The sequence below is a fragment of the Sturnus vulgaris genome, chromosome 13, assembly GCF_052056855.1.
Source record: "Sturnus vulgaris isolate bStuVul1 chromosome 13, bStuVul1.hap1, whole genome shotgun sequence".
NCBI lineage: Eukaryota > Metazoa > Chordata > Aves > Passeriformes > Sturnidae > Sturnus > Sturnus vulgaris.
In genome coordinates, this window is record NC_142255.1 from 1,455,906 (window position 1) to 1,475,727 (window position 19,822).

At 45.6% G+C, this 19,822-nt stretch overlaps 1 protein-coding gene across 2 annotated transcripts in view; it reads left to right on the forward strand.

The window, feature by feature from the left end:
• Positions 1–920: 920 nt before the first annotated feature.
• The window catches only part of ARIH1 (ariadne RBR E3 ubiquitin protein ligase 1), a 49,201-nt gene continuing 30,299 nt past the window's right edge, over positions 921–19,822 (forward strand). The window contains exon 1 of one of the 2 annotated variants that reach the window (XM_088172856.1): positions 921–1,412. In XM_088172856.1, coding sequence (XP_088028982.1) covers positions 1,050–1,412 — 363 coding nt within the window. In that variant the 5' untranslated portion in view covers positions 921–1,049. The remainder of the gene's footprint in view (positions 1,413–19,822) is intronic. The other variant, XM_014889257.2, reaches the window with a different exon arrangement.

The following is a 19,822-nucleotide window of genomic DNA, read 5'->3' on the forward strand; positions in this document are numbered from 1 at the left end:
ATCCCCAGCTCCACTTCATGTCCCATCTCCAGGGGGGCAGAAGGAGAAACTGGTAATCCCCTCAAACCTTCTGCTCCCTCACCCCCCCAGCTTCATCAGGAACTGTAAGGATAGGACAGAGTAATGGGTACAAACCAAAGAAGGGAACATTTAAGTTAAATATTGGGAAGAATTTCCTCCCTGTGAGGGTGGTGAGGCCCTGGCACAGGTTTTCCAGAGAAGCTGTGGCTGCCCCTGGATCCCTGGAAGTGTCCAAGGCCAGGCTGGACAGGGCTTGAAGCAACCTGGGCTAGTGGAAGGTGTCCCTGTTCATGGCAGGGGTGTAATGAGATGACTTTAAGGTCCATTCCAACTACCTAATATTGTGTAGCACCAGGAGCAACTGAAGGGAGCCTGGAGAAAAGGAGGCTCAGGAGGGACCTTCTGGCTCTGCACAACTCTCTGATAGGAGGGGACAGCAGGGGAGGTCGGGCTCTGCTTCCAGGGCACAAGAGACAGGACTAGAAGAGACGTCCTCAAGCTGTGCCAGAGGAGGCACAGGTTGGACATCATGAGGAATTTCTTGATGAAAAGCGTTATCAGGCATTGGATAGGGAGATGGTGGAGACCCTATGCGAGGAGGTGTCCAAAGAAAGACTGTACGCGGAGCTCAGTGCAATGCTCTGGTTAACAGGATGGTGTTGGGTCTCAGAGGTCTTTTCCATCCCAGTGGTACAGTGATTCCGCGGTGGCGCCCTGCTACACCCACCCTGGCGCCGCGCCACACTCAACATGGCGGCGCCGGCAAGAGGCGGGTGGGGGCTGGGTGGGGGCGTGTCGCGCACCCAAGATGGCGGCGGCGGGCGGGGTGAGATGGCGGCGGGCGCGCAGGCGCGGGCGGGTGGCGGTGACGCGCGGGGCGCGCGGTGACGGAGCGCGGCGGCCGCGGCCCTTTGTTGGCGGCGGTTGAGGCGCGGCGGGGCCGGGCCGGGCCGGGGCCAACGGCGGCGGCGGCGGGGCCGGGCGCGGGGAGGCCGCGGGAGCCGCCGCCGCTCCCTCAGCGCCTCGCCATGGACTCGGACGAGGGGTACAACTACGAGTTCGACGAGGACGAGGAGTGCAGCGAGGACAGCGGCGCGGAGGAGGACGAGGAGGACGAGGAGGAAGACGAGCCCGACGATAATCTGGACCTGGGCGAAGTGGAGCTGGTGGAGCCCGGGCTGCGCGTCGGCGGGGAGCGCGACGGGCTGTTGGGCAGTGAGACGGGCGGGCTGGGCCCCGGCGGCGGCGGTGGCGGCGGCGGCCTGGGCGGTGGGCCGGGGCCCGGCGGAGGCCCCGAGCAGGAGGAGGATTATCGCTACGAGGTGCTGACGGCCGAGCAGATCCTGCAGCACATGGTGGAGTGCATCCGCGAGGTCAACGAGGTCATCCAGGTGCGGCCCCTCGGCACTGGGACTGAGGGGGACACACGCGGAAAGGGGCGCGGGGGGTGGCCGGCCGGGTCAGCGGCCTCCTGAGCGGCACCGGACCCGGCTCGTCCGCGGGCCAAGGCCTCACACACACTTGTCGATACTCCCGGGGCTAGAGGGGGCTCCTCAGTACCCCCTGGGGCTGGAGGGGGCTCAACTCAGTGTCCTCCGACGCTGGAGGGGCGGGGGGGACGACTCCTCTCGGTACACCCTGGGGGTGGAAAGGCTCCTCGTCACCCCGTTCTCCCGGGAGGCCCCTCGGGCCCGAACAGGATCTCGCTTCCTGCCATGGAAGCGTCGGGAACGAGGCCTTTGGCACTGAAAGGGCTCCTCTTTCTTTGTGTGGTTGTGAGCTAGGGGCCGTAATCTGTGTTTTTTTCTTTATTCCCCTCCGTCCTCGTGGTGTTTGGCGGGGTGTAGCTCCTCCAGCTCCTTCGGTAACCCGCGGAATCCATGGCAAGCCCTGGAATTCCAGGAGAGGCAGGGCTCTGGTTTTGTTGCCGTCTTCCTTTCCTGCCCCCCCCCCCGCTCCCCAAACACAGAGGTTGAACCTTGTGTTTATTTCCAGCACAGACCAGGAGTGGTACGAGAAACCCCTTCACAACCGTAACTTTTTTTACCCTTAGTTTTTAAGTGTGTCTCTTTAAAACTGAAATAGAGTTTGAAATAGCATTTACCTTCTTTAGATCAAAGTATCTAAGTCTTATCTCTTGACTCCTAAGTTTTTGAGGAAAAAAATCAAGCCACTGAAGCAATTTAGCGTCCCTTTGTAAATGTTCGTGGCAGGGTTTGGCTTCAGCTCACCATCACCTTTCTGATGCAGTTCACTTTTCTTCAGGTGATAGGTTTTCTTCAGTTCCCGTTTACTTACCATAACTCACGGTCACTACGAAGTGCTACCCTTTTCCAGTATGCCAACGGGAATAGCGTAAGAAATCTGTGGATATTAAATGTTGAGGGATCCAGTGCCCAGATTAAATACTGAGGGATCCAGAAAGCAGTTATTTCGCTGGTTGTGTGTGTTGGTAAATATCTTTAAAAACGAGATGCCTCAGTGAATGTTTTTTCTCCAACTGTCCTGTGCTCTGCAGTGGCTGTAACAGCAGCTTTAAAAAATGTTCCTTTATGTGCTATAAATCCCCTGTAGTTTATATGGATCTTGATGCAAACAACTGTAAAAAATATTTGCGTGCTAAATTAGTAAATGACATTCCTTGAGTCAAATTAAAGTTTATAACTTTAATGATAGCATTGCCCATGTAAAGCTGAATAAAGGAGTCTTCCCGGATTAGCTGATTACCCTGCAGTTAAAGAAGATCTCATGGTTAAACAGGGTTGTTTCTTTGCTCCCAGTTATTGATCCTGATGTAGGGAGGGAGACAATTGGTGGGTAGACATGGAAACAGTTGGGAACTTCAGCCTTTTATTCTTTCAAATAGTGAGTCTGTGTTTAGTGATTAAGACTGCAGAAGTCATGGCCCATTCTGTTTGTATTGAACAGATTCTGACATTCCTGATCTTTGCATAAGACAAGTGGAAAAGTTACTGCCTGTGAGGAGTTGTGAGTGTTCCTGCTCCTGCATTTTCCAGACCCAGCTGGTGGACTCACCTGCATGTTCTTAGTGAACTAATTTATTATTGCTGGTCTGAGCGGATTTGCCCCCCTCTTACACTGCCCTGTTTGACTTGTGTGCTTGACCTGTGAGTTGCAGAGCTAGTGGAGAGAAATGGGTTGAGGTGACGAGTCCCTTGTCCTGCCCCGTCCCTGGGGTGGCAGCGGGGGGGGTCTGACCCTGTGCTGGGCTCTGCAGAACCATCCCCCCAGACCTTCCCGTGGCTGCTCTCCTGCTCCAGTTGCTGCCTGGAGTTTGCAGTAGTTCCCCCTGGTTTAGCAGAGCAGGGTGCACAAAGTCCGTTCAGAATGTTATGGGTAAACCTGGGACCCAAAACCAACTTAGATCCTGGAATGCATCAGAAGAGGGTAGGAAAACACTCAGTTGCTGTGGATGGCTGTTAAATAGCAGCAGGAAGCCATCAGATTTCTGGGCTGTTCTGAGGTAAGTGGCCCTACGTCGGCTGATGCTTCAGGATTTGCTCATCCTCACTCCTGTGGCTGGTGGTGAAATCTTCCAGGGCTCTGTTCTGTTTATTTCCTTGTGTTTGGCGTCCAACCAGGATTGCTGCTGCTGCTTTTCTGGTTCAGTAAACCTTTTCTGGAGTCACGTTGGCTCGGGATCCTGCTGCGGATCCTCGGTTGCTGAGCTGTGATTCACTTGTTCCAGTCAAGTACTGGATGGCTTTGGTCCCTGTGTGTCTGCCGTGGGTTCTTGGTAGCAAATAGTGATGGTTGTGGTTACATCTTTGAGAGCTTTGAACTTACTTGTTCAAGGGAGATGTAATGTACAGCCTGAAAATTTCAGCTGTAGGTCTTGTGCTCTCTAATGAGTGATTTTTTTTTTTTTTTGATGATCAAGTGTAAGGTATAAATGGGCTTTTGTTTTGCAGCTGCAGCAATAGGAAAATGGAACAGGGAGCCATGGAGTATTTGCAAGGAGGTGTCTGAGCTATGGCAGGTGTAACTCTATATTAAAACACTGCATTTGAGCAGGTATTAGCTGACAGGGCTATAGTTGAAGGGGCTAAATTAAATTTTTTTCTCCCATCCATTTGGTCATTTCCAAATACAAGCTGTGTGAGAAAAAACATGAACTTTACAGGGCAGGGATTTGATCTGACAGAGACTTTGCAGAAGTAGGAGCTAACTTGTGGCTAAGTTACTGCTCACAGAGCCTGTGATTCACCCCATAGCATGGAATGGGCTTTTGGGGACATCTGCTCAGTGCCAAACTCTGCTATCACTTAGCCTCCCTAACAGTACTGAACCCCCAGTGAACCAGGCAAGTTTCAGAATGTCTCAAATATTCAGAATATTTTACACTTGCTCTTTCTTGTCTGAGCATAAGCAGGATTTCAGGTGTTTGATGGTGGGTTTTGTACAGTATTTGGCACTTATGCTCATAAGCTGATTTGTCTTTGTCGCACGACGAGAATTCCCCTTGCTCTCCAAATGCAAAAATAGGGGTATGAATAACCACGTTACCTTGTGCTGTTGCTTGGCTAAGACTTGTAAACCTCAAGAGTATTCCTCCCATCTTCTCCCTGTGATTAGGTGGAGCAGAAAGCCATTTGCCATGGTATTTGGAATTTCAGTTGTCTGAGTCAACAGGCGGATTTCTGGTGGTTTTCCAGCTGCTGGCAGAATAAGTTAGCAAGGGTCTGTAAAAACCTAGACATAGAGGTGCTGTGAAACAAAAGGCTTCCTCCTCCCAAAGGCATTTTCCCACAGCTGAATGTCTTCCCCATATTCTTCCTCTTTGAACTTTTGTCCGAATAATCCACTGCCACTTTTTAAACAAGAAATAAATTATATCAGATTGCTATTTCCATTTTCACTCTAGATTTTTTTTTCTGAAAATAAACTTGAAAAATGTTTAGAATGGCATATTTATTTCTGCTCTGAGTAGAGCACATGATGTGTCTCTGCAGCCTGGCTTGGCCCAGTGTTCTCCTTGCTTTATTGCAACCTTGTGCAATTCCAGTATTTCCAGGTGGGATTAATTTCCCCTTTTTGCCTGCCTTTTTCTGGAGCTTTCCAATGACATTGTTGTGATGTCACTGACCATATTTATTCTTCCTGGACTTCTGTAATGGTGAGGTATTGAAAATACTGTGATGAAGCTTGGAGGTGGCAGAAAAAGGAGTTGAGCCTCTTATTTTCTTTCCCCGCCCCACAGCAGGGATCAGGATCCTGGATGTGTCTGGGTGTTGTGCCTGGCTTGCTGTGTGATTGTGAGCATGTTGAGCTTCAAACCTGAGCTTTCTCTGGAAGGACGTGGCATTCCTGAATCCAGCAAAACTTAGTCTAGCTCAAAAATACCTTTACCTTTGATTAAAGACTTTAAATTAGATTTTTTTAGAGCAGACCAGATCAGATGTAACATCAGAGTATTTGCAGCAAGTACAGGCTTCTCATGTACATGATGGAACTGGATGACTTCTTTGGAAGCAAGGTTAGGTCCTTGCTGGTGGAAGCTTTGCCATTAAAATAAGCCTAAACCCCAGACCACTCTGAAGTTAAAATCCCATATGTGTTGAGGAACAGCTTTTCCCAGAGGCTCCTGGAGTTACACGCCCTGGTTAAATAGAGCTCTGTCACCACGAGTACAAACCCATTGTTATAGGAGGGGTCTTGTTAAACAGTGGCTTCACTTGCTTGGACAAAACATCCTGATTTCCAGAGAGAACTTAGGAAATCTTCCCAATACTGGTGTAATTCAGCATACTGTGGGCAGTACATTCTAAAGGTATTGCCCAAAACAGGGATGACTTGCCAATGAGCAACAGGAATTGCTGCTTGTTGCACAGGGTAGTGCTTAAAACTGTATTTAATGCTAGAGATGACATCTTGGAAATTTGAAATCCTTGGAGCTGCCTGACAAGCATTAGGTGGGAGTCTGTGGGTGGAAGCACTCTAGGCTGGTGCTGCTTCCATCCGGGTCCTCTTGCAGCGTGAGGTGCATTAGCAAACCTCCTTGTGTGGTTACTTATTTGATAATAAAATTCATGTCAGGGGCCTAAAGATCATGATGCTGAAAGGAAATGCTTTGTTAAACCCCGAGTTTCTGTCACGTGGTGTTTATAAGGTGTTTCATTATAGTAGGAATGCATTTAATATTTCCAAGGAATGGAATAAACTTCATTGTGACAAAGCATTCCTGGAATCTTGTATAAGCAATCACTCCAAAGCTTTTGGGAATGACATGGTGTCTGTTCCTGATTGCCAAGACATGTAATTCTGAGTATAAGAGATTTTTTAAAATATTACTTTAAATTTCAGCATTACCAGGTAGAAGTCTTGTTAAGTCTCCAGAAGAATTTCAACTTTGTACTTAAATATGACCCATTTGCTTTGTATTTTTCTGTTAGGCCAAATGCAAATCTCATGGTTAGCCACATGTGAAAACATTTGATGCTGGTTGCTTTTGTCTCAATGTAGTTTTTCCAAAATCACAGCAAGGCAGCCTTTTTCTCAGGGGTCTTGGGATGCAGATGGAGACTGGCGCGTTTTGGGATGTTTCAAAGTGAAACTGAAAACAGCTACTTTTAAATGTTTGTTTCTGGAAAGCTAAAACTAAATAGTAAATACAGTTGTTGCTATTCCCTGTGGGTTTAATTCTAGGGTTGTTTCTGCTATAAATTGGAAGCTGTGCCACGAGGTCAGAGTTAAGACTGCAGTTGATGCAAAACAAGAGCTATTTCTGGATGTTAAAGCATCATTAAAAACAAAAACATGGATTCCCCTTTTATACTTGTCCCAAGCTCTGACCCCTTAGTTTTAACCTTGCACGGGTTCAAGTTCCTAATAGCAAATAAACCCCAAAACTCCAATGCCCTTTGGAAATGTAGGGCAGTCTTTGGCACCTGTTGAATGGTTTTCAGTTTTCTATTTCTAAAGTAATTTCTTCTTTACTCCATTAATGAGACAAACAAGAATGTGATTCTGCTGTTGGTGTCAGGTGTGATAGTTGAATAAAGTGATGGTTGATCTCCACATTGTGCTTGTTTAACAGTGAGTCCACGGTTTCATCCAGAATTTCTTTGTAGGAGCCTTTTTTTTTTTTTTTTCTGGAAACGGTAGCAACTCATTCCTCTGCTTAGGAAAGCTGGTTACCTGGGAAAAGAATCTGGAATTTGTCAGTAACTGTGAAGGCTGGAGGTCCTCTCCACATAGCTCAGTCCTGAACTCACCTGCTCAGGGTCCTCCAGATTTCTGGAATTATCGGGGGCTGAGTATTGTAAATGATGTTTTCTCTTTGTTCCTGGCTACAATGGATCCCTGACAGCCACAAAAGGTGTTTGGAGGCTGTTGGGTGCATACAAGTGCATAAGGCTGAATTTCATCAAGTCATTTAGTAGCTGCAGCAACTGCAAGGAAATCGCAGCCTCATTTATTGTAAAACACCTTGGGAGGGTTCGTAGCTGCTCAGGAATGCCAAATGGTGCATTTGAGCACAGCCTGGAATACAGATGCCTGAGGTTTGGGAGAGGGCTGCTGGCTTTGTGTGGGATGTTGGTGCAGGAGTCTCTGAGGGGACGAGGTAGTTAGCTGGAGAAAAATCATTAGTAATTTGATAATGGAAATGTTGATTATATTTCTTTTCACCATCTGGGTGTTTGGTGTTGGAGGTGTTGGAAACCCTAAGCTTGGCCTGTATAGAATTCTTGGCCTGCTCTTAGCTTTTGATCTTGAGCTGTGATGAAACACTGTTTAAATAAATGCTTTGAAAACTGCCTTCTAAGACTTCCCTCAGTAGTTGTTTCAGGTGTAACTGAGTTTATACTTCACAAGTCTGTCCCTTTCCTGAATTTGGAATGCCCATGCAAGTGCAGAGGCTCTTTCAGGAGCAATCCCTTGTTTAGGTGGTGTAGCAATGCCAGGTCATTATCTCTGTTAGTCAGAGCAGCTCACTGTGGTGAGGGTTTGAACCCCTCTCACAACACCCAAACAGAACCATCAGCTTTTCCTTGTTTTTGAGGCTTAGAACTGTTTCCACATGTTTGGAATAATTTCAAATCTAAAGCCTGACGTAGATAGCTTTTGACAGCATCAAAGTCATTTGGAAGAAGTGAGTAAGCCCTTGTGGAAGTGTCTTGGGTGGTTGTGGTGCATTTTGGCATTGCCAGCAGTCAGTCTTGTCTTGCTTGAGTTTTGGGCAACTTTTGGGAGCTGGTGGAGCACAAAGTTGGTAGGCATTGCCAGTGTCTAGTAAAAAGGGAGAAACAAAGAATTGGCTTTGAAGGGACATGTGTCCCCCCTTGGTGTCTCTCTCTGGAGAAGCATGGAGCCCAGACAATTGGAGAGGAGAGCACAGCTTCTCCATGGCCGTGTTAGGGTGCCTGTCCTTGTTGCCAGGCTGCAGCACATCTGTGTGATGGCAAAAGGTTGTGGTCCTCTACAGGTGTATTTGGGAGAGGAGCCAAGTAGAGCTGCTGGGGACAGGGCAGTAGCTGAGAGCCCTGTGAGGAAGTGGCTCTTGGCTGTGATCTGGTAGTAACTGAGCATACAGCCTACCTAAAAATGGCCTTCTTAGTCTATTCCTTGGTGGTTTCTGCTGGTGCCTACTTACTGATGCTGACACATTAAGGTCCTTCTTCCCAATCTTTCTAAAACATTCCTGGTTTTGTATCTTCCTTGGTTAAAAACTTACATGCTAGAGCACCATGTAGCACCTCTTGTTTCCAGGGACAAGCAGTACAAGGATCATGCCTTGGCAATCTGCTTCAAAATTAGGTCTTGTGGGAGAGTACTTGTGTCTCAAACATGGAGGTGTGAAAGGCTTCCTGGTCTGGGGGGAGGGACTCTCCATCAACTGTGACGCCACAAATAGGCCTTTTCATGTGCCTTTCAATTCACAACAGATGAAGCTTTCATTGCTTTGTGATTTGAGGAGTTTGGGAACTGGAGGGAGATAATGCTAATGTTTGAAATTAAAAGCTTGGATATTTGCTTATTGCCTTTGCAGCCCTTCAGAAAAAATTGTCTGTGATTGTTGCAGTAATTTCACCAGATGAGGGATGCAGACTCTAAACTCTCTTTCCCAGCAGATAATCAGGATAGAGTAGGTCTTCCTGCTCCAAAGGGTTCTACTTGGACACAGTTAAAGTCCTCTCAAAGTTGAGAACACACAGTAAAAAAACTTAGTGGAACCAGAAGAATCTGTATAATTCCACCTGCAAGTAGTCAAATGCCAAAATAACTTACTTCTTTGAGTGTTAGTTCAAAGATTTTCTTTTTAAACTAATATTTTCAATTGTTATTAAGGAGACAGCCTGAAGAGATTTTCTTCCAAGGTAAAGAAATGAAAATTTGAAGTGGTTCTGAAGGTTCCTGCTTCCTGCCTGGTGTTCATGACTGGGTCAGCCTCTGAAGGAACGTGTTGGGTGCTGCCCTGCAAAGGATGGTTTTTGCCATTTTCTTCAGCAGAATATTTCCAGAGCCACAGAGGAAGGAGCTGGTATTTGAACAATACCCTTGTGTAAAAATCACAGCAGGACATGGCTGTTTTTACCATCCTGTACTTGCTTTGATGTGTGTGTGGACCTGGTGTGGCAGTGACAGTGCAGTGCTTCACTCTGGGTCACTTCTTTGGGGTTTGCCTTTGGTTTTCTGAGTTGGGGCACTTGGACTTGGTTGGCTTGAAACACCAACACACTCGAACTGTTCCAGTGTTGGAGTGTCTGACACTCATCTCCAGTAGTGCTTTTTGGGATGTGGAGACACGTGCACCCACAACAGAGCTGTGGTTACATGGATATTGGTCTTGGACAGTTCCCATTCCCTGACTGTCTGGATACAGCTGTTTGCAGGGCTGTAGAATGCAGGGGATCAGGCAACTCTCCAGTTAAAAGTGTCTTCTCTCTGCTCTCCTTGTTCAGCCCTCTGACTCCATGAGCAGCTGCTTTGTTCCAGGTGCCAGAAGTGATGGTATTTGAATTGTTCAACTCCATCAGCAAAACAAATGGATATGCATGCACACCTCAACATTTCTGTGGCCTGCTATGTGTGCACATCTAGTTAGAAGTGCATATTTAACTTTGGAAAGAGCTCTGGAGAGTTTTTTCAACATTTCGATGCTCTCTGCAGCTGGTAACTCTGGGCTTGGTGTGTTCTTGTGCAACAAAACACAAATGCAATCAGCATTCCTTTGTCTGGCAGATAGAAATGTGGAGAGGGATTAGAGGAAACCAGGAGGACTCACATGAATAAACAGTCTCCCTTGCAACAAGCTTTCCTGTGTGGGAAGAAAACTTAGGGCTAAGTTAACTCCTAGTTATCTTTATCCTAGTCATCTAGGATCTCACAAATAGGATGTGGAAAGAAGAGTGTGGGACAGCCATGTCTTGAGGCTGGATTCCAGAGCAGGAGCTTGCAAGTGGCAGAGCTTCATTAAACAATGTGTATTAAAACTAGGCTGAACAGCAGCGTTTTAACAAAAAGGGAGGAAGAGCAGCATTCCAGCTCTTAGTTAGCAACATAATTTTTCTGGGAGCAACAGTGTAAAGTGGAAAGTCCTTGGAGTGAGATCTCACCTAGTGTGCATAGAGGAAAATAACGATAATGTAAAATAACAATTCAATTTAAAAAATTAACATTTTTTTGTACACTGTGACGATCTGATGAAATAATGTGTTGGATGTCTTTGTTTGGACAGTTTGTAATACTTCTGCAATGACTGAAAGGCCATCTGAGCAAATTGAGGTGATACTCTTTGATTTATACACCATTTAGATATGCATTAGATAACCAGTCTCTTTATTTTACTTGATAATATGACATGCTTGAAATGTCCTTATTTGTATTGTTAATAGAGCTGAAATTGATGGTTGAAAATGTGCACAAAACCATTCCTGGCTGGGATGATAATTTCTAGGAGGGGAACAGTGCAAAGACTTGGAGTTCTCTTTAGGGATGATGGATACCGAAACTCTCTGGAGGGGGGGTGTTTGGGATCTGTGTCACTCTCGTGTGCCGTGGTGTAATTCCCTGCTGTCCTTTGCCAGGATGTTTCTGCAGGCAGCACTGGGATTTGGAGGAGGCTGGGTGCCAGCCTGTTCAGTATACTCAATTATTCACCAGTCATTAGTGTAATTATTCCTCTTGCTGCCCTGCACAGCAGTTACAAGGCAGGGCTGATTAGGTGGGTTTTTTCAAACTCTTGGAGAAGCCCAATGTCTTGCTGATGGTAGTATTTTAATGGGAGAGGAACAAGGGATATCCTTGTCAGCTATTGTGCAGTCCATCAAATACAAAATTGCATGTCCACGTTTGTTTCCCATTCCCTACCAAAAGGGAATAGAGATAGGGAATCTGCACCTACTTGCTGGTTTGACTCAACAGCTGTAGAAACACTTCTGATTAAATGAGTGCAAGTCTGTGTAGAAGCGAGTCTTCAAAATCCTTAAACGAGAAAATGATGAAAACACTGGAGGCTTCCCATTCTCCCCCTCTGCTGAATGACTTGTGCTCTGCTATTTCTGTATCAGATCCCACTAGACTATTTTCTCTTAATTCAAGGGAGCTCAGGTAACTGATTAAAAAATACCAGCAGCAATTAGAGACTGCAGTTAGACTTGGAGGTATATCTTGTTGGGAACAAGAGCTAACAAGTGATTGCTAAACTCCTCATGCCTCCCGAGTATCCTTTCTTCAAAGGTGGCTTCTGCAGAGCCCTTGGAGGAAAACGTTTTGGGGTGTAAGCAGGCAAAATTACTTCTTGTAGTGGAAATCCCAGCTTAGAAAATAACGTGTTGCCAGGGCTGTATTTTGTTGGCTGTAAAACTAAGTAAGAATAAATGAGGAGAGTGTGGTAAATAAACTGCGAAGTCATCATTAAAAAATGATCTGAGCTAGAAGAGGCTTGTTGGGGAAAGGATGCTGGCAGGTTTTCCAAGTGCAGATGCAGGTTGTGCCAGCAGAACAAAGTGCTTTTGCAGGTAAAGCTGCTTTTTGCAGGGAAGTGGTATAAGCCACAACCACATCTGTGCTGGGGCTGCTGCCAGTGTCAAGATGCTGCCAGAGATTACATCCCCTAGCCACTGCTGCATTGGCAGTGGTTTCCTGGGCCTAAAGAGTTTCTTAAGATGGCTAAATTATTTTTTTTCTTGATTGAGAGTTGTAGACTAAGGCATAGGCATCACCACAATGGATTTCCTACCTGTTTGTCAGGATGACATTGGTGTTTAAAACATATTTTGTCAGTGATGGGGAGATGAAATCACCCTAAGGAATGTGTTTTTTTCTTTCCTAAAACACTAGGAAGTGTGGTGATGCTTCACTGTGATGGGAGAACTTCCTCTTTGCCCCAGTGAAGAGGGGAATGGATGATAAAAGTGGGTGTTCCTTTGAAGAAGGGACAAAATCAGACTCAATGAGGGACAGAGAACTGAAGAAAAGTACCAAGTGCTCACCTCACTAGGGCTTGGAGGAGAAAGAGAAGATAGAATAATGTTAAGGATTTTTTTTTCTCAAAAAAAATGCTCATGTAAATTGCCCCTGGCTAAAGATTCTTGTGCTAAGCCCATTTTCCTGTCAGTCACTCTGTCGCTGAAGGGGTTAACACTTGCATGCCACCAGAGACTATGTATCCAAATATTTTTGAAGTAACCTGGCCATTGCAATGAGAGAAGTTATTCATTGGAATGGCTTTTGTTTACTTACCATGGTAGATCTTTAACTTGCAGGGCTTTGTGGATGCCATCTCATTGTGCTCATGGAAGAAGTTATCATCCCTTACCATTTTCTTTTTCCTGTCTATATTTTTTGAAAAATGTTAATTGTAATCTTCTGAACTGGAAGTAAGGAGTCAGAACAGGCTGCCACAGGTGTGTTATTGTGAGATTTTTGCACAGTGAGTTATTTCCCCCAAATACCTGTGAGTTTGAGAACTCTTAATTTCTGGGAATAAAGCTCTGTTCACACTCAGGTTATCCTGTGATATTTTAGGAATCTACAGTGGTTGTCTTGAGGTGATACAGAGTTTGACTGGATTATATCTTCTCTGTTAAACAATTCACACGTCTTTGTGCCCAAGCACCCTGTGATTTGTTCTCCAGCAGTGCCCAGTAACAAAAGCAGGTAGGAGTCAGATCACCCAAAACCTGAGACATAACCAGCAGTGTTTGAGACACACATTGATGCTGAACATCCCTGGAGTCTGACCCTCTGCTTGCACACTGTGTAAAGCGGGGACACCCTTAAATCATCATCTGGAAGGACACTTTGAGAGCCCTTTGCTGAGAACTTATAAAAGTTAACCCAGAAAATCCATTAGTTGTTTTCATGGCACACATTTGTGCCTATAGACAGACATACTGTGGAAGAAATCCACAAGTTATTGGGAATTTACCCTTCCCAGTATAACTGTGATGCTGAGTATTAGAAAAATACCTTCATCCTCATAGAGTTTGTCTGATTTCTTCTAAACATTTCAAGTATGCCATTATTTCTTCAAGTTGCTTCTGATGCTTTCTCCACTGATCTGCTCATACCTGCCCCCTATCACTGCCCTGGTCTGGATGGTACCTCTGAATGTGCTTAAAGCAGCAAAAGCAAAGTTCTGTTGTCCTAAAGGTGTGCAAAATCCATGAAGGGCCAGGTGCTGTTAACTGGGAAATCATTCACTGCCCAGAGCTGAGGTGCCTGTTCCTGCATCAGCTGCTGGAAGCAGGAGCCAGCAGAGCCAGCAGTTTTCCTCCCTTGTGTAAAGGAACAGTGCCAGTCTCCTACAGATTTATAAATCCTGGGATGTAGGTACAGCCCTTTGGGTGCCTCTGGCTCTGTGCCAGGCCCTGGCAGTGCACATTGTGGTGAAAGAGCCAAGTCAACGTACCAGTACAAGTTGGAGTGAGGCAAAAGAGCAGGGAAAGTTGTTTTGAGACTCCAGAAGACTTGTACAAAACCATTTAAAGGAAGAAAGCAGATGTACAGTTCGTCTTTCAGCTTTATTCCTTTAGCATCCATTTCTGCCTCCAAACAGGACAGTTTCTAGAGCTCACATCAGCAGACCTGTACTTTTTCCAGAAATGCACAGTTCGTTCAGGAGTTGAGTCACTGAAGACAGCACACGAGAAACGTGCTTTGGGGTTGTTTCCTTTCATCAGCTTGATGGGTAGCTGGCCTGACATATGCCACGTCCAGTCTTTCCAACATTGACTAATAAAAGACTTTTAAAAAAAAAAAGTGTATTTCTGTCAGGCTCATGTGATTACGTTGAGAACACTTGGTAGTAGATACTGGCAGTATTCCCACAGTTTAGTATTGAGATCTGCTATTTGGTAGGCCAGGTGAATACAGCTCTCAGACTCTGTGGTGAAGAGGGTGAGGGCCTCCTCTTTGTAGCTGGTGGGATAATGGAGGGAAGAAGTGGGACCTTTGACTGTACCTGTCACCAGAGTATACCCCAATATGCCTTACAGTCTTTGGGACAAGAAGATTTGAGGGTCTGTTGATACAGGAAGACCCAGCTTTAACATGCCTGACACATGACTCTTGGCAGATTGAGACTAACAGATTTCTTGGAAGCAAGTCCCCGTTGTCCAGGTTGTGCCAGCACAGCTGTCTGGTGACATGGTGATCTGGTCTGTCTTAAAATAAACCAGCAACACCCTTTCCCCAGTCAGTTCCTGTGTCTGGTCACTCGTGCTCCCATCACTGACTCTGGTAGCAAGTCCAGGAGCCAGTGCTTGTGTGAGCTTGTGTTGCTGCTGAATAAATATTTTCTGAGCTGGTCTGGTCTTGCCCAGTTACTGCCCTGTTTCAGATTAAAATCGTAATCCAAGTTGCTGTCACTTCATCTCATAGGCAAAAATAGAGCTAAGCCATTCTGGGTGTCTAGAGGCTTCCTCGGCCTCTCTGGAATCTTGTGCAGGGGGAGAGATTTCTCACCTATGCTCTTGGGCCAAGCCATGGTGTTTTGGTACTTATTGTCAGTCACTGCCTTCATCCAGTATGGTTTCTTTCTGTGGCAAAATGTGCTTTTGCTTTCCTCTTGAAGCAACATAGTGTATTTTATTCAAACCAGGCATTAGTGAGTTGTTACCTGGGTCTGAGAGAAGAACTGAAACTGTCCCTATATGTGTAGTCTTCTAGAGACTGTGTAGAACTGAAAGTATCTAATGATCTTCTTTCTGCCTTAGGGATGCTTGTGATCTGGAGAAGACCCAAGTTTTTTGGTTTTTTTTTTGTCTGATAGCGCAGTTACTATGTGGTGGGTCCAAACTAAGTGCGGTGGGATGAGAATTTCAATAAGATTGGGGTCATGTTGAACAGAAGAGGAAAAATGGAACCTGGAAGTCAGGAAGAGCAGTGGTGGTGTCAAGAGGGAAGTGGGCCCAGGTATGCTTTGTGGACACCGGTTGTGGGAGTGGTGCTCTGTTGACAAGCAGGGGAGGTGACCGTGCATCATTTGTGATGGGGACACAGAGGTCCATTATTGATTTCCTGAATATACATTTCTGTTTCATGGACTCTAATCCTGTCAGAGCAGCTCTGTGGCACAGGATGTTGACTGCAGGTTTGATTGTGGGGGTGATTGCCAGGCACTTGGAGTTTAGCTGGATGAGCACACAGGCCCTTTACATCCACAGTAGCCAAAACTTGCAGGGTTTTTGCTCTCGCCTTGTACCCAGGCTGGCTGCAGCGCTGGGGGCTGTGTGCTTCCTCCACAGCGGATGGGGAGATATTACAGAGCTGCTGAAATAGTAAACTGGAAGAATTATATGGAAATGATGCCATCACCTTCTCCTACTCTTTTAAAGCAAGTCTTTGCAAATCCTTGAGTGGGAGGCATAGAATTGAATAAAGCCGTTGCGCAGTGTACTCTGGCACCCATGTGCTCAGCACGGCAGCTGCAGTTGCTCAACGGAGACTCCAGAAGCCAGAGCTGGGGCTCATGTTGTCTACCCAGCTTTGCTGAGCTTTTGTTCATATGTTGGGATTTCTTGTGCTGGGAGGTGCCAGGAAGAGAGAAATCCTTTGGGTGATACTGCTATTGTGGCAGTAAAACATCAGCCCAGGACCTGTGCGTCCTTCTTCTTTAAAGGATGGACTTTATACTCCAGAACTATAGCAAAAGGAAGTAGAAATCGAAGTGCTCCTCAGATTGAATGCATAAAATAAGGGTTAACATCTCTCTGTGTCCTGTCATCAAACCCCAGCTCTCCTGCTATGGAAGTGAGCATAGCTGAAATGCTGGAAGAGGCCTTCCCTGGTCGTTTTTAATTTGTGTTGAGTTGGTAGAGCTTCTGCAGTCATCTGAGAACAGCAGGGTGAATCCATGCCATCTTCTTTTATTTAGAAGTATTGCAGTGTGAATTCAGTTTCTGCATTTCCAAATTTGCTAATTCATCCTGAGATTGTTGCTTTAGTATTTTTTTCTGATTTTAAAAGCTCTGTTAGACAATGGCTCTTCATTGCAGCTCCTAATCGTTAACCTGAAAGCTTTCCAAAAGGCTCTGAGAAAATGTAAAGCAGCTGACTGCTTCATTTCTGTCTCTTGAACCAATTAACTGAAGTAATAGAGTTTTCGCTGAAGTTGCTTTTTATTATCTTCCCCTGCTAGAAGAACTTATGTTCATCAGAGCTGGAAACAGTCAGTAAAGTGCAGGTAAGTCACTACAAACTGAGATCATCAGATCAAGCTACCATTTGGTGCCATCACACATAATGGTACTAATTCAGTAACTCCGTAAACTTAATTTTCAGAATTAGGAGATGATGTGTGAAGGGAAGTTAACGAGATGAAGAAAAATGTAGGGAGCGGAAGAGATGTTGGGTGTCAAAATTGAAGGCTCTATAGGTGTTAATAGGAAGTAATAGTGGCAAATGCCAGATTGAGGACAGCATATGACCACAATCACAGAGGTTAGCCTGGCTTCTTGTAGAGTTGTGTTGAAATGGCAGGAAACTGGTACATTTTCGGGTGGTTTGGCATTCTAACTCAAATCTTCTGATATGGCTTCAGTAGTATGTAAGATGCAGAGGCCATGCCCTCAGTGGGGTACAGAGAATGAGCAGTACTGATGTTATTATTTCTAAGGGGAAGATGAGAAGTATCTGAGATCCACCAGCGTGTTGTGCTGTCCCTGTAAACCCTGAATGGCCAATGGCAGAAACGTCCCATGGTGTGGTTCTCTGCCAAACCCCAGGGGATGGGTTGGCAGATTGAGCCCTTTAGCTGCTGTCCTCTTCTCACAGCAGCCCTCTCATGTTCTGGCTGTAATTGAACCAGAGATTATTAGATTACACTGAAGTTTTCCAGCAGCTTCTCGGAGTGCTCAGTTGGTGGTAGTTAAAAACCAGCAAGTTTGAGATCATGTCCTGGAAGTACTCAACACTTGGATCTCATCTTCTGTGCTGGCTTCCTGGGAATTTTTTTAAGCTGCTGGAAATGAGGTTTTGTGCCTGTAAGATTTCATGTGATTGTCTTCTGGAAGAATGGATGTGGATGGATCTCCACAAATGAAGGCCACTCAGTGCACTTGGAGAACAGTGTAAACCTTTTGCTGACAGTTGTACTGTGATGTGTTTTAGCAGGTTAGACGCTAACTTAAGACACATTCTAGCTGTATCTTTATATCTGGGCTTATCAGTTTGGGGCCGGGAGAGGTTCAGGTGAAGAGCAGAGGGTCTAAGTGGAGCAGGCATCAGGTTATTGCAGAATTTGGGGCTGATGCCCCATGGTTATTACGTGATGAAGCAGCTCTTTGGTGCCTGGTGCTAGTCGTAGTCTCATGGTGGGGTTGCTCCTCCTCTCCTCACTGCCATTAAACGTGACCTCTGGGTTATTTATCAGTGCTTCTCCCATGGCACAGTGTGCATGTGACAAACCTTGGAGATGATGGGCAGCAGGAGTTTACACTTGGTGCTCTACTATTGCAAACATTGGGGGTTTGTCTAGTTAAGTATTTACAGTGGTGGTGTGAGGCTGTCCCCAGGTGCCACTTCACTGGAGCAGATGTTTGTGCTGCTTGGCTTCAGTCCAGCGTTAGCTTGTGCTGCCTCTTTGCTCCTTCACCAAGCCAAGCCCTCCGTCTTATCAGCTGATGAGAAACCATCGGTTTCCTTCTGCTGGGAAATGTAAACCCAGTCTTGTGTCCCCGTGGAATACAGCAGTGGACATTGCTGAGGTTTGAACCCTGTACAGAGTTCTGAGGCTTGGGCAAAGCCAGGGTTTCTGTAGCTTGGATTCACAAGTGCAAAACAATTGTGTAGAAAACCCAACTGCAAGCAGCATCAATTCCTTACTGCTGTAAAAGCCTCTTGTTGGGATGGAGGAGCTGCAGTTGGGATAGAAACTGTTGGAATGCAGAAACTACCATGGGTAGAAAACAAAACCAGCCGCGACATGGAAAGAAACAAAACGATTTATCAGTGTCTCCAGGAGGTGAGAAAGGAGACTTTGCTGGAGAACTGAGCTTAAGTTGTTCTTAAATGGTTTTTATTGGTAGTAAATGCTGAAACTGAACCAGGAGCTGACTCCCAGCATGTGAGGAGAAGCTGAAATGTAAAATGTGCTTTTCTTTGTAATAACATCAAGAATTAACCATGCAGCTCGTCTTGATGGATGGAAACGTGAATGGATCAAGTGCTCCCAACTGTCATTCAGCAAATTGTGCTGCTTGGAAATTCTGATTCAAGCTAATGTTCTAATAATATTTAATTTATAATTCATTTATGCATTTTAAGTGCATCCCGATTCTTCCTTCCGTTTCATACTTTTTTATTTTGACAGCAAAAAGAATTCTAACTCTTATCACTGATGAAGCTTCCACTTGAATTAAATTCTATTAAATTATGGAGTTTTATTTGAATTAATAATGCTTCTTTGGAGAAGTCCAGACCTTTGTAGGGCTTCCTATTGCTGTATCTCCTGCTTGCATTGGTGTGCTGGAGCATGGCTACATAGATAAGGACAGTAAATGTAAATACTTCCAGTGAAAAGCTGTTGTGGAGTGGATTTTGTTTGAAGCATATGTGGGACTTGGTTGCTTTGTTAGCTAAAAAAAAAAAAAAAAAAAAAATTCCCTGCTGAAGGACTGAGGGTGTTTCTCTCTGGGCAGAGCTTTATTCGAAATGTTTTGTTAGGGAATCTTTTGAAGTGCCTGGAGAATTTTAACAAAATGGCTGCTTTCCTCGGGTTTGGTCCTTACTGGATATCAACAGGCTTGCTGCCCTCGGCTCCAGGCAATCCGCCTCGGCTCTGACATGTAAAATTTAATAGGAGGCTGCTGTAAGTGAGATCTGCTGTTTCAGCTTTCATCAGACCGTGTTTGAGGGAGAACGTTTTGGCTGTTCCTTGCTGTCTGTCCGTCCCTGGCTGCTTTCTGTAGGAAAATTTGTCTTTATAAACAGAAAATAGTCTTAGTGGGAGCGTGCTCTTGCAGCCTTAGGAGTAATCCCGTCTGAGCAGCAGCGGAGCCTGTTCATAATTAATCTGCATGGTATCTGTCAGTCGTAGGAAATAATCCTGTATGAGGAGGCAGAACAGAGCCCCAGTGCTGTGTAACCCAGTATTTGGACATGCTATTATTTTTTACAGTATGAGTGTCCAGAGTGATGGCTGAAGGTTGGTGGAAGGCTGGAGTAGAACTGTGTTGAAATACGTTATTTTGGTTGTGTTTTAACCCTGTGTGCCTGAGGTACAGGACACATCTCTCACTGGGGTGGATGCTGTGGTTGACTCCTCCAGCATTGCTCTGGCATAACTGTGAGGGAAGTGTTTGCATGTGAGCTGTTCCCTTGGAACAGCTGTTCC